The sequence below is a fragment of the Manacus vitellinus genome, unplaced genomic scaffold, assembly GCF_001715985.3.
Source record: "Manacus vitellinus isolate BGI_N305 unplaced genomic scaffold, ASM171598v3 scaffold_57_pilon, whole genome shotgun sequence".
Classification (NCBI taxonomy): domain Eukaryota; kingdom Metazoa; phylum Chordata; class Aves; order Passeriformes; family Pipridae; genus Manacus; species Manacus vitellinus.
The window spans coordinates 2,456,407-2,469,413 of NW_021940666.1; the positions used below are offsets into that span (position 1 = coordinate 2,456,407).

At 37.3% G+C, this 13,007-nt stretch overlaps 1 protein-coding gene across 3 annotated transcripts in view; it reads right to left on the minus strand.

Annotated features, from left to right (window-relative positions):
- Positions 1–3,036: 3,036 nt before the first annotated feature.
- ANO3 (anoctamin 3) overlaps positions 3,037–13,007 on the minus strand; it is a 121,645-nt gene continuing 111,674 nt past the window's right edge. For all 3 annotated transcript variants that reach the window (XM_018081837.1, XM_018081835.1, XM_018081836.1), the window contains 9 exons: positions 12,545–12,656; positions 11,281–11,338; positions 9,731–9,828; positions 8,123–8,268; positions 7,862–8,014; positions 7,251–7,398; positions 6,953–7,033; positions 6,004–6,109; positions 3,037–5,231 (listed from right to left, as the gene is read on the minus strand). In XM_018081837.1, coding sequence (XP_017937326.1) covers positions 5,049–5,231; positions 6,004–6,109; positions 6,953–7,033; positions 7,251–7,398; positions 7,862–8,014; positions 8,123–8,268; positions 9,731–9,828; positions 11,281–11,338; positions 12,545–12,656 — 1,085 coding nt within the window. In that variant the 3' untranslated portion in view covers positions 3,037–5,048. The remainder of the gene's footprint in view (positions 5,232–6,003; positions 6,110–6,952; positions 7,034–7,250; positions 7,399–7,861; positions 8,015–8,122; positions 8,269–9,730; positions 9,829–11,280; positions 11,339–12,544; positions 12,657–13,007) is intronic.

Here is a 13,007-nt window from a genome sequence, read left to right on the forward strand (position 1 = left end):
AGTCTGCAGTGGAAGAAGATGCAGCAAGGAAACAGCAGATGTGCACTGTGTACATTATTAGACTGATCATCTTAATGGCACATTAACAATAAAGTATCACAAAAATTCTTGCCTTTCCCCACATTAACATCACCCTAAAACTGTGTTTCCCAAGATAATTTTCCTTCTGCAGAGCTTTCTATGAAGGAAACTTCTGGAAATTTATAAATTTTTGCATTAAGGTATTTACCTATTAACCTATTTTCACTAGTGTCTCGATATTTTCCTTTTGAGCTTTCCATAGGACACAATTGAGCCAAACTGTTTCTCAGAACCCATTTTATGACAAGTCGTTGTTGGAAAAGGACATCGCTACAGCTGATGTGTATTTTGTAGCAAGAAACACATGGACTTTCTAAGAAACATGTAACAAAAACTCCCTTAACCTCACCACTACTGAAACTTTAGCCTTGTCATCATCAATATTAACTTCAATGTTCACCTAAATTTTCTCTATAAATCCTTTAGCAAAAAGGGGTAGGAAAGAAAGATAACAGAAGCAGCCATTGAATCACAGAATCATCAGGGTTGGAAAAGACCTCCAAGATCATCAAGTTCTAATCTTTGACCGACCATCACCACCACAACCAAACCACAGCATGAAGTGCCATGTCCCGTTGTTTCTTGAACACTTCCAGGGATGGGGACTTAACCACCTCCCTGGGCAGCCCATTCCAATGCTTTCAGTGAAAAAATTCTTCCTGATGTCCAACCTGAACCTCCCCTGGTGCAGCTTGAGGCTATGTCATCTCTTCTGTCACCAGTTAACTGGGAGAAGAGGTCAAACTTCATTTTCCTACAACCTCCTTTCGGAGAGTTGTAGAGAGTGCTAAAGTCTATCCTGAGCCTTCTCTTCTCCACACTAAACAGCCCCAGCTCCCTCGGCTGCTCCTCATATGACTTAATCTCTAAACCCTTCACCAGCCTAATTGTCCTTCTCTGGACCTGCTCCAGCACCTCAATGTCCTTCCTGAACTGAGGGGCCCAGAGCTGGACACAGCACTCCAGGGGTGGCCTCACCAGAGCTGAGTACAGGGGAACAATCACTTCCCTGGTCCTGCTGGCCACACTATCCCTGATAAAGGCCAGGATTCCCCTGGCCTTCCTGGCCACACTGCTGGCTCATGTTCAGCTGCTGTTGACCAGGTCCTTTTCCAGCCACTCTGTCCCCAGCCTGTAGCACTGCAGGGGGTTGTTGTGACCCAAGTGCTGGACTCGGCACTTTGCTGTGTTGAACCTCATACAATTGGCCTTGGCTCATCGATCCAGTCTGTCCAGATCCCTCTGCAGAGCCTTCCTACCCTCCACCACATCAACAGTCCCACCCAACTTAGTGTTGTCTGCAGACTTACTGCAAGTGCACTTGATTCCTCTGTCCACTGATAAAGGTATTAAACAGGACTGGCCCCAACACTGAGCCTTGGGGAGCCCCACCAGTGACCAGCCACCCACTGGATGCAACACCACTCCCTGGGCACGGCCATCCAGCCACTTTTAACCCAGCAAAGAGTGCACCTGATCAAGCCATGGGCTGCCAGCTTCTCCAGGAGAGTGCTGCAGTAGACAGTTTCAAAGGCTTTGCTGAAGGCTTTGCTGAGTTTTATCTTGTTTCCAAACACTAGTACTCCATCAGGATGCTCAATCACTGTGCTGTGTGAGCCTGGGCTCAACATTCAGGCAACCCTGTTAGCACTCAGTTGTGAATGCTGAGCTCTAACTGCCTCCCTCTACAGGGAGACAGACTTTGAGCTATTATTAGGATGGCTAATGAAACAGAATTCTTATTTTCCCTTTTTTTTATTCACCAAAATTCAGATCTCACATATTAAGCGCAAATTTAGAATAAAAAGTCATAAGAAATGAGATGTGTATCACGTATCTGGACTTTTTGCCATTTCTGAAATGGAAATTTCTTTTGTCTGAACGAAGACGCAGAATTTGGTTAGGAATAATTAAGACATTTTGACTAATCCCTTATACATAAAAATATCTAGCTGCTCATGCAGTCTCTCCAAGGGCGCATGCATAGAGCAAAGTTGTCACAGATTAGATCTGCAACGATCTAAAGCATTTTTGCACAAATTGAGGTTCTAAAGCTTTGTCAGATTTCACAAATGCAGCCTACATGCAGTCTAGTCATACCAGTCATTTGTTTGAAAAGACAATATTTAGAATATGAAAAGATCATTCACCATTCAAAAAATACATTATTCCTGAGGACAGTGTGTGCCTTATACTTTAGGAAAATAACGTGCAGTCAATGAAAACAGTATACTAAATGAAGTCTAGCAAAAAGGTTTCTCAGCTTAAGCAAATGGCTAGATAGTGGCAAGACTTTTACACGTGGCTGACATCCTCCAAAAGTAAAGGACACACAGAGTGTTTCTCCAAGCTTCTTGTGCTTTTCCAGTGCATAAAATGCACCATGTCAGATCTACATACTTGCCTTTAGTAGACTCCTATATACCAGTGTTGAAAATAATTAATAGCATATATATTTAAATCTCAAATACAAAAAGATTTTCTTTTTTATGTGTTTTTTTAAGTCCAATTGGAATTTGCCTAAGTATGTATTGACAGGTGCCAGAAACAGGAAAGTACAAAATAATCAATATTTCTGATTTTTGACTGATTTTACCCTATATCTTTATCCCTTGGGCCAGCCAAGGCATTTTGTTTTTAGAGAAAACATTAAAAAGAGCTCATCTGTGACCCTATGAAGAACTGAAGTACAATCACTATGTGGCACAGAAACAAAAACTCTGACACAGAGTTAATGCTGTCAAACTGTGCTTGATAACCCACAGAATGAAACAGAGAGACAATCCATCAAATAAAATGCTGTGATTCTGTAAGCACCGAGGAGAGTGCACTCACTTTTTTCTGATAATGACTCCTGAGGAATTTAACACATAACCCAGAATATGAATAAACAAAACAGCCTTTCCAAAACATGGGAAACTGAGCCCTTTATCACAGAATGAGTGAGTAATATATCTGATTGGAACAGATCTTCAAATTTCTTTCCTCCTGTTATGTAATACTGTAGGTACTCCTATAGTTGCCTTGTCTGGTCACAGAGAGCAGGAATTAACCAAGAAATCTCATTAATATGGTGAAACAATTAAAGAACTTAAAAGTCTGATGCTAGGTCCTCTGGATACAACAGATTCTATTTACCCACCCTGATGGGTCTTGACTCTTGAAATTAATTTTATTAGAATAAAATAAAATTATTGTGCTAATAGATGCAAGTAAATATTGGAATCACACTTTTTAGTTCAATAGGGTATTGTAAATAGTAAAAATTCAGGTCTTTTCATATCTGTCAGCAGTGATTTTGCTGCAGCTTTATCCCTAAAAATAATGTTAAAATTTGCAGCCTTTATAGTTACTGTGCTTTGTGACCCTTTGTGTTTTTTTTTAAATTTTCTCATCTAATACAGAGAAACATTATTTAAAATTGTACAAGAGAAATATAAGATTATAACTCTGGGTCTCCACACCCTTCTCTGCAAGGCATCCCTGCAAACTTGTTTAAACTGTTTAAGTGCTTTTCCCCTATTATGAAATGCTAGTAATAGACAATTTCATCACCAAAATTTGACTATAACCACAAACAACACTGCAGTATGCTGTTTGCACATAAAAACTGAAATTTGATTCTTACATGAACATCTACTTTTTATAGTGATTTTATGCAAAAAGCCCCCCCAAAGTAAGAAGGCATAGTAATAATAATAATAATAATAATAATAATAATAATAATAATAATAGTAATAATAGTAATAATAATAATAAAAGTAACCACTGTATGTGTATGCATTTATGTACAATCTGTATATATATTTGCCTGTATCTATCTCCCATGTTTTGACATAGTTAGGCCAATAAAAGAAGTGTATGTTACTGGAACATTTACTATTAGAGTAAGAAGAGCATTGTTATAAACTGTTTCTCCTTCCCTGAACAAGCAAGTCACGATGTGATACTGTACATCTGATATATATCTGCAGAAGCTTGCATACTATAAAAAAGTTAATTGTATTTTGAAGACTAAGTAATTTGCACAGCATGGGAATATTTCAAGTTAGCATTTTGTGAAGTCATGGAATCATTGCCCAGACAGGCCAAAAGGAACAGTAACACAGACACCTGCATGCTACATCAGAGCAGGAAAATGACAGTTCTTTCATCCTGGGAGCATGTGGAGGTGGCCTTTCCACACACACAGGTGGAAAGACAACTCAACAGCTGTGTCATTTTCAAACAGAGCTGCAATGTGGGCAATGTGATGCATTCTGCTAGTGCTGCTGTTTTCTTTTTGAATTTGGAATTTTTGGTTTGCAACTAGAAGGATAAATTAATGACACTGATGTGCAAATCTTAAACTGCATAGTATATATATTAAGCAGCCACAGACCCCTTTTTTTAGGGTAGGACCACATCCACAATCTCAGCAAGAGACTAGGACAAACCTGACAAAACAGTAAGCCTGAAAGATCAAGTTATGGCCACAAAGGCAACAATTGCTCTTTTCTTTAGAGGCATTACAGATGGAACTGAGCAATCAGAAGCTGTAGAAGTAGTGGATATCATATAAGTTGGTTTTAGTCATGCCCTTACTCTTTAAGTTCACAGGTAATCTTTTTGTTTTCATTGCGCTGGTAATTCACAATTTCATTATGCTGAAGGTTCATGCTGTACCTTCACGAACAGCATGAACATTCCTGGCCTTTTTGCAAACCACTGTCCAAGCTTTTACGCTGACTGCACGTTCCTGAGTGCCAGTTCTCCTCGGAGCTCACCACAGACCAGTGACAGCTAAGGCTTTTCATTGCCATTGTGGGAAACATTTGTTTGCCAGTGCCTACCAAAGTCTGCAACTGCACTGCCCAGCAAGAACATATATACACCACGAGAGGATCTCACACGCCGATGCCCGACTGACTTCGCTTTGTAACCACACTCTTCCATTCCAAAGTGTTTTTGTTGCAGCACAGTAGTGACTAAGGCCATTCATGGTGATACTGTTTCCCGTTCTTTTTCCTTTCTCTTTGCAAATGTTCCAGTTCAGCCTCATACATCATTTCCTGGACTAAGTATTTCTCTCTCCTCATTCTGTCGCACAAGTCTTTGGGCATGTCTGGAATCAGGTAGGCAATGAAGGACTTTATTCCAAAAACAAGGTGCTGAAAAGAAGAACAAAAATAATTGCTTAAAAAATTGATAATTATTCATTTGTAGGTCCACATTTTAAAGCCTTAAAGAGTTTGTAGTAAAACTGGACCTGAGGTTCAATTCATGACTGAATGGCAACTGCTTTGTTTTTTTTTAATAAAAACACACTGATATGGGAATAAATGAGTGGTCTAACACAAATGGGGAAACGCTGAAGTCTTCTGAAAAGTAAAATTAAGGGTACAGTTAGTGACTTAAATGAAGGTATGACTGCAGGATATGCTAGTCTGATTAACAAATGCAAGCATTAACTACAAGCAGTCTTTGTTAAGAGCTTATAATGGAAATAGGAACCAGATTCCTGAAGAGTATGCAATACATTCTTCAAACTTAATATATTTCTACTTTTACATTAGGTTAGAATCATGTATCATTTTCCTAACACATATTTTATCTTGTAATAACCAAGCCTAATGTACTCAAAACTTGCATTTCTTTTTTTTCAATAAAATGTAAAAGATTTGGTTGGGAACCAACATGCCGTATAAGATGACTGTTAAGGAAATATGATTTTAGAGGGACTCTAAAATAAGTGCATGCTCTGTCAATTCTGTCTGAAGCAGCTGACAGACAACACTTCGGGGAAGACAATTTCTTTTTCCTCTCTCTTGACCATAATGAACAAGCAAGCGATGAAAATGGCAATTTACTTATAGAACTACTGTAAAGAATCAAGTCAGACTTTAGAGAGGAAGAAAGGAATTGTTCCTTTCCACAACTAACCTCAAATACTATGATGAAGGCCAGTCGTGCTGCCAGGACATGCCAAAACTGCAAAGTGAATTCATATGGAGTTGAACTCCATGGTGGGGCTCTGTAGTCTCTGTACCTGCAAAGCAAAGAGAAACCAAATATATTAGCCTGTGCTGAAAAACCTGAACATGGTCAAGTGATCTCTAGTTCATCCCAGATCTGTCTAAAAGGAGAGAAACTGAAGTGAAAGCAGACTTCAAGAGGAATGAAACAGAAAAGGAGAACAGTCCACAATACAGGGTATTAAATATTGTTATTTATGAGATGGTACTTTTTGCTTCCAAGAATCCAGAGCAAACAATTTTTTTTACTGTTAGAAAGCTGAAGTGTTAAGTTCAAATGTGTTGACTCTCAATTTGTTCTTGTCTTTGCTTATAAGCACTTAAGGTTCTCCAGACAAAGCTGGCATAAATGTAACACGATTCTAATTTAAACTAATGCTCACTGCAAAACTAAATCTGAAACCAGGAGTTCATGCATGCAACATCATATTTCATTTTTATGCTGAATTTCTTGTATTCATTTTGCATAACTGTTTGCAATCACAACCTGGGTCAGAGCCACAAAAACTTTAATTGTGTATTTTAATGAAGAGACTTCAGAATGCTAAACAAAACTGAAATGAGAACTTTTACCCTTCTTGGCAGGTGGTGAAACTTTGAAATTAAATAATTCGCAGAGGCACAAAAGATAATGGTTTGCAAGAGTCCTGGAAAAACTCAGAACATAGGTTTTCAATGTGTTAGTACTGTGTCCTACCACACACTGTTTGCACCTGAAACTTCATGTTGAACAAACATGAACTCCAGTGCTTTTTACAGGGAAAAAAGGAAACTATTATACCAGTGATTTAAGCACTAACTTTAAATCTACTGTCTGATTTAATGTCCATTCCAGCATTACAAGAAGGGAGACATACCGACAGTATCCTGAGTATCCCATCCCAAGTTCACTCAAATCAAATACTGATAAACTGCTGTTGACATATCCTTTTAAGCATCTGAAAGGAAAAGCCAAAGGGTCAGGACCTTCTTCATAAAGCAGTTATACAGCATAGATCCTGTACATAAGCATATTCTGCTATCACACACTGTGAGCATACTATTTTATTTGAGAAATACATCTGTTATATGTTAAGCACGTTATCACAGAAATACAGCAGCAAAAGTGTGCTTCCACTGAAATATATATGTATATATAAAGAATATCTTAATTACTTTTCTTGTCTGTACCCTTGATCTGTACAGGGACCATATTTGTATGCATAGACAAAACGTGGAATGTAATCAGAAGTAATGGCAATAACAAAGGCATTGGTGATGACAGCCAGAACTCCAATTCCTTCCAGAATTCCATACCAGATACCTAGAAACAAGAGAAATGAAAACGACTTTGTCAGGTTTTTATGACCATATTAAGTCATATAAAGTCATACTGTGATAATAAAGTCATTATTAGACATACAGTTTTCCTTTCTTATTGGGAGAGAATTATGAGTCAGAAAAACTAGTCAAGATTCAGTTTTAAACCAAAAGTGAATTTAGTCCTTATATTTAATTTCTAAATTCATTTGATTTTAAACCTAGAGTTCCACAAATCAGAAGCCTGAAATACTGTTTAGCCTGTTTTCAATATTCAAACTATTACGGTTGGCAATGAAAAACAAATTTGATGAGTCCTCTTTCTGTTGCTTAACAGCAGAGTGGTCACTGAGATCTGCAGGTTATAGTATCGTCTTGACACGTGAAATATTTCAGGAGCTGAGCTGTTTTAAAGAAGAAAACACCAAGAGATGGTACTGACAGCGACAGCCAGTAGGTTCTCTCACCTATATCTGTTGCTCTTGCAGGCATGGGTCTGCGCCACTGCGTGACAAACTTGTACGCATCCAACCTGATTTCTATGATGTTGTTCAGCAGTGCCAGGAGAGGTGCCAGTGGGAAGGCAGCAACAAAGATGGTGGTAAAGCCAAACTGCAAAACTAGACAGGCATTTCTACGGTTAGAAATCGGAAAGGCGAAAGATCTTTCCGCGTGCAACACAGGTCCTCTCTCTGAAGAAAACCGACACCTCCCCTAAATTTGCTCACCCATCTCTAAATATTCGTCCATTAAACCATGGAGATTCATAGGCTGCAGATTCCAATCTTTTTCCCACTGAGGTAGAGAAATTTTATTCTCCATTGATTGCCCTCTTCTCTTCATTTTGCGTCGTGACCACCAATTCTGTAATAAACTTTATTAGATAAAGAGAGTATTATTGGCTGTGTCTGCTCAGTAATTTAAAATATTTTCTGGTATTGTTTTGAAGTAAGTAGGCCTATTTTGAATAGCACCTGAATGCTTACTTACATATTTTTTGGAAGTATTTACAATATCATCTAAGATACAATTCAAAGAACTTATAAAAGTTCTCGAAATTCTGCATTATGATTTTAATTATATCTTTAATGTAGCATGTTCAGCATTGTACAAATAAGCTTTTCAGAACATGGAAAATGCTTGCATAGGCTCTTTTTTTGTACCATTTACCTGAATGACTAAATTAAAAAAAAAAAAAGAAAAAGAAAAAAAATAATGCATAGCAAGAGTATTAAAAAAATAAATAATTTTATTTTCAGTTCTGTAAAAGACAAACCAAGTGAAGCTCAGTAAGAACTTACTAGAATACAGTGAATAGTAGAATATATCTATTTTTGAACAAACCTAAAGATCTACATGCCCTACAGAATATCTTTTTTCTTGAAGTAGGAAAAAGGGTTTTAAAAATGTGTTGCTGAACGATGAAGTTACAAATATTTAAGACAATTTTTCATAAAGCTGGGCAGATATCTCTTCACAAAGTAGTTATAAATATTAAGTAGATAACAGCTCACAAATTAAAGTGTTATACAAATGAAAAATATTATCCAGTACTGACACAGGGGGCAATTCAAGATTACTTTTTGTTTCTAGATATTAAGGAAAAGAGACTGAAGATGGAAAACTTTCTTATAAGTATTTTTATAAACTGCTACTATTTTTTCTCAAGCTAATTTAGTGTTTGGCTCTTGATCTCTCTTGTTACTGAAAGAGCAACTGTTGCCAAAGTTGCAAACAAGGGTTCTGTCAAAACAAAACGCTTCCTTCCATTACAGAATGCAAGCATGTTTTAAAATAATAATAATTCTAAAATAAATTCTAGACACAGCTAAGATCCTGCTAGGCTGAGAAGACAGGAAGACTATTCAAGTAGGTTTCTCCTTTCCAAAAATCCATGTTTCACAACATACAGGACACTGCCCCTCATTTGCAGAACGATTGCATGTTGTGAGCATAACCCCTTCTGACATATTGTCACGGCTGAGACTTCAATTAAGTTAAATTTATATTTGATGATCAATCTTTTCCTGAAAACATATTCTTCCAGTTTCAAGAGAACTGTAAGACTCTTACCCCCATTACTCTCTTCGGAAGTTGAACAGCTCTGTTTGTGTTATGGAAAATGAAATTATAATAAGCAATTTAGACAGTTAACACACCCCAAGAAGCTTTGTCTTAGAGCAGCAATTAATGCTTTCCTTGGGAATAAAATTACAGTATGTGAGATGCAAAAAGTGAAAACAGTCTCCAAACCTAAAAATACTTCTTCCTATCACTGACTCACCCTAAAATGTATTCACTATTTGTAAACAATTAACTTTAACATCTGAACTTACGGATAGCCTAGTTCCATGAAGTTGTTCCACATTTGTTTTAAAACCATAATAACTCCCATTTGCAAGCAGAGATCTATCAAGCAGCCACTAGGATGACACTGAAATGAAGTGGAAAAAGATAAATAGCTAAAATAAGAGAATTCTTTTATTTTTATTTGTTCAGAGGGTAAATGAAAAATATTAAATATGTTTGGTGAAAAACACTAATCTGTATCTACAGAAATATTAAAAAAATATTTATAAGAGAAATATTAGCACAGACTTCAGCTGAGCAACCTTATTATTTCTTGGAGAACTAGACCATATTACCTAAGTTAAAGGTATGTGTACTAGATATATGACAAATGATATAGACCATTTCACTTAGATCAATACATACTTATTCATTTCAAAAGAATGGAAAATTGGCAATATTCTAAGTCCAAAGAGAGACCAAATTTCTGGTACTGGTATCATAACTAAATGGATTGCCATATTAAAATGTTTAGTAATTACAGAACCATTTTTTCAGACCACGGACTACAGCGTTATGATGTTTTACTCTGTGGATATCCAGGTTCAACAGAAGAAAACTGTTTTTCAGATATAAGAGATAACTTCAGCATGCTGGTGAGTTGCAATCCTAACATATTCTCAGGTTAAATTTTCAAAACAGTATCTTCCTTCTTTTAAATCATAGAATTATAGATTAGTTTGGGTTGGAAAGGACATCCTAAGGTCATCTAGTCCAAACTCCTGCAATAAGCATGGCCACTTCCAACTAGATGAGGTTGCTCAAAGCCCCATCCAACCTGACCTTAAGTGTTTCCAGGGATAGGATATCCACTGCCTCTCTAGGTAACCTGTTTCAGTGCTTCACCATCCTCACATTAAAAAAAAAAAAAAATAATCTCTTCCTTATACCTAGTCTGAATCTAGCCTCTCTTAGTTTAAAACCATTACCCCTTGTCCTGTCTCAACAGGCCCTACTAAAAGTTTGTCCCCATCTTTCTTATAAGCCCCTTTAATAAGTACTGAAAGGCAGCAATAACGTCTCCTTGGAGCCTTCTCTTCTCCAGGCTGAACCACCCCAACTCTCTCAGCCTGTCTTCACAGCAGAGGTGCTCCAGCTCTCTGACTCCTTTTGTGTCCCTTGTCTGGACCCACTCCAACATATTTGTGTCTTTTCTGTGTTGATAGAAATTTAAGAAGCTGATAAAAAAAGTTGATGGTTTTATATTTATGTCCTCCATTCAAAAATTCCACATACTCAGGAGATTCCAAACTTGTAGGACTTAGTAGTGTTTGTGAGGTAAGGGACTATCCCTGTTTAATTTTCCCAAAGACAGAGGCAGAAAGAACTGTGTCTCTTGGGCAGAGTCACTCAGCACAGTGGAGAACACAGAAGGAAAAACACATCTCCTGTTTCTTATCCTTTGCTATAAATAAGAGTTTACTATTTGCTGCACACAGATGGAATAATAAATCTTTCAAACTGGGCATTCACATCCTTCATCCATTTCCTTTTTACTCATGGAAATATCACAGGAACACAAAGCAGGATTGCTTACCTCTTCCAGTCTCCATCTGTTAAAAAGCTTATTGTACTTTCCCGGGCGGCCTGCAAATCTGGAAAATAAGATTTCTGTTTCTCAGTGGACATTCCAAGAACACCCTCTATCAGCAGCTACTTCACAACATCCACTGGACAAACTCAGGAAATATCAAAAGATTAAATCACACAGGCTTAAATCTGGTACCTGTAGGATATGGAAGTCTCAGAATGCAAACAAGGACCATCATTTTGCAAATGACCCTAAGCTTTTATTATGTCCTGAACAAAAATACTAGCTTCAGAGGTTTTAGATGTTAGCTATTCAGATCTAATCTACTTCTGAAATGATAAGACATTGCAATACATAGGAATTTACTGCAGAACAGGGATCTGCTTGTCCCCGTGAAGTGTACATTTGATTTGTATAACGAATTGAATCAAAATTCTTGATGACCTCAGTGAAATTTATAAATGATACAGAAAGAAACCCATGCCTGGTCCTACTAGACACAGGAGAGAGCAAGACACAAAGAAGTTTAGACACTGTATGGCAAATACACCAGTGGATGTAACAAACAGGTATCACTAACAGATTTTACGAAAAGGTTTTCTGCTTTTCTGCTTGTTTGGTTTTGTTGTTGTTTTCTTCCAACCAATCTTGAACTGAAATTCTACTGCAACACTTTATAGAAGGTACTCTGAAATATTCTGTAGGTTCTGGAGGAATGGTAAGTGTGACCATAACAAAACTGAACTGAAGAGGAAGGAAGGTTAGACCTGTACTGTATCTCATGCTTTGAGCTACAGATACACACAAAAATTGGAGCCAGAATTTCTGCTTCCTACTCTTGCACAAGACTTGCCAGACAATATTTACTGCAGTTGTAGAAATGCATCCTGGGAAATGTAAGTCATAGGGAATTAAAAGAAAATAATTAATAAAGCCTATTAGCACAGGACTAAGTACAGACCCACATTTAGGCAGTGGCTGTATTTTCAAAAGCTCTGAATTCTCATTTTGTAGGAAAGTCACATATGCAGACCCACTTAAAAAGTAAAATTTTTACTCTCTAGTTTCATGGGTAAACATTTCAAGGGCCCAACCTGCACATACAGTTTAAAACATTAATTTAGTGTTACTAATTATCCCCAGAAACCAATTAGCACCTAAATCTTACAGTTCAAACTGTCACTGTATTTTCTTCAAACCCATAAAATTAATAAGGATTTTGAGTTCTGTGCAAGTTTTCCTGTATGTGCAGTGAGCAAAGGTAACTTACCTGCCAAGAAAAAAGGCAATGTAGAAGATAGAGCTGTTCAAGTTGACGAACTGGAAGAGGAACATTTTCAAGGCAAAGCTGTTTTCCCATTCAGATTCTGTTCTAGGGTGCTCTTCAGAAAGACACAATATACATTATACAAACAAAAATGAAACTGAGTTATGTGTAACTCTGCTCACACAGAAATCACTAACAAAACAAGCAATGGTTTCAAGCCATGTTGCCCCATTATTTTTTCTCCCTTAAAGTGTTCAGTCTACAGATCACAAAACCATTGCCCCAGCTCAGACTATGCCATTTCTATGTGGAAACAGGAGATGCAGTACAAGATAGAATCAGCACAGAATAGATCACAATTCTGTGGGAAGACACCTGTTCCATTTCCACAAAAAAAATCTGAATTCAGTGTGAATCTTTAAAGGTATCTTGATTCAAAGAAAAAAACCCAACACAAGAGAAACCA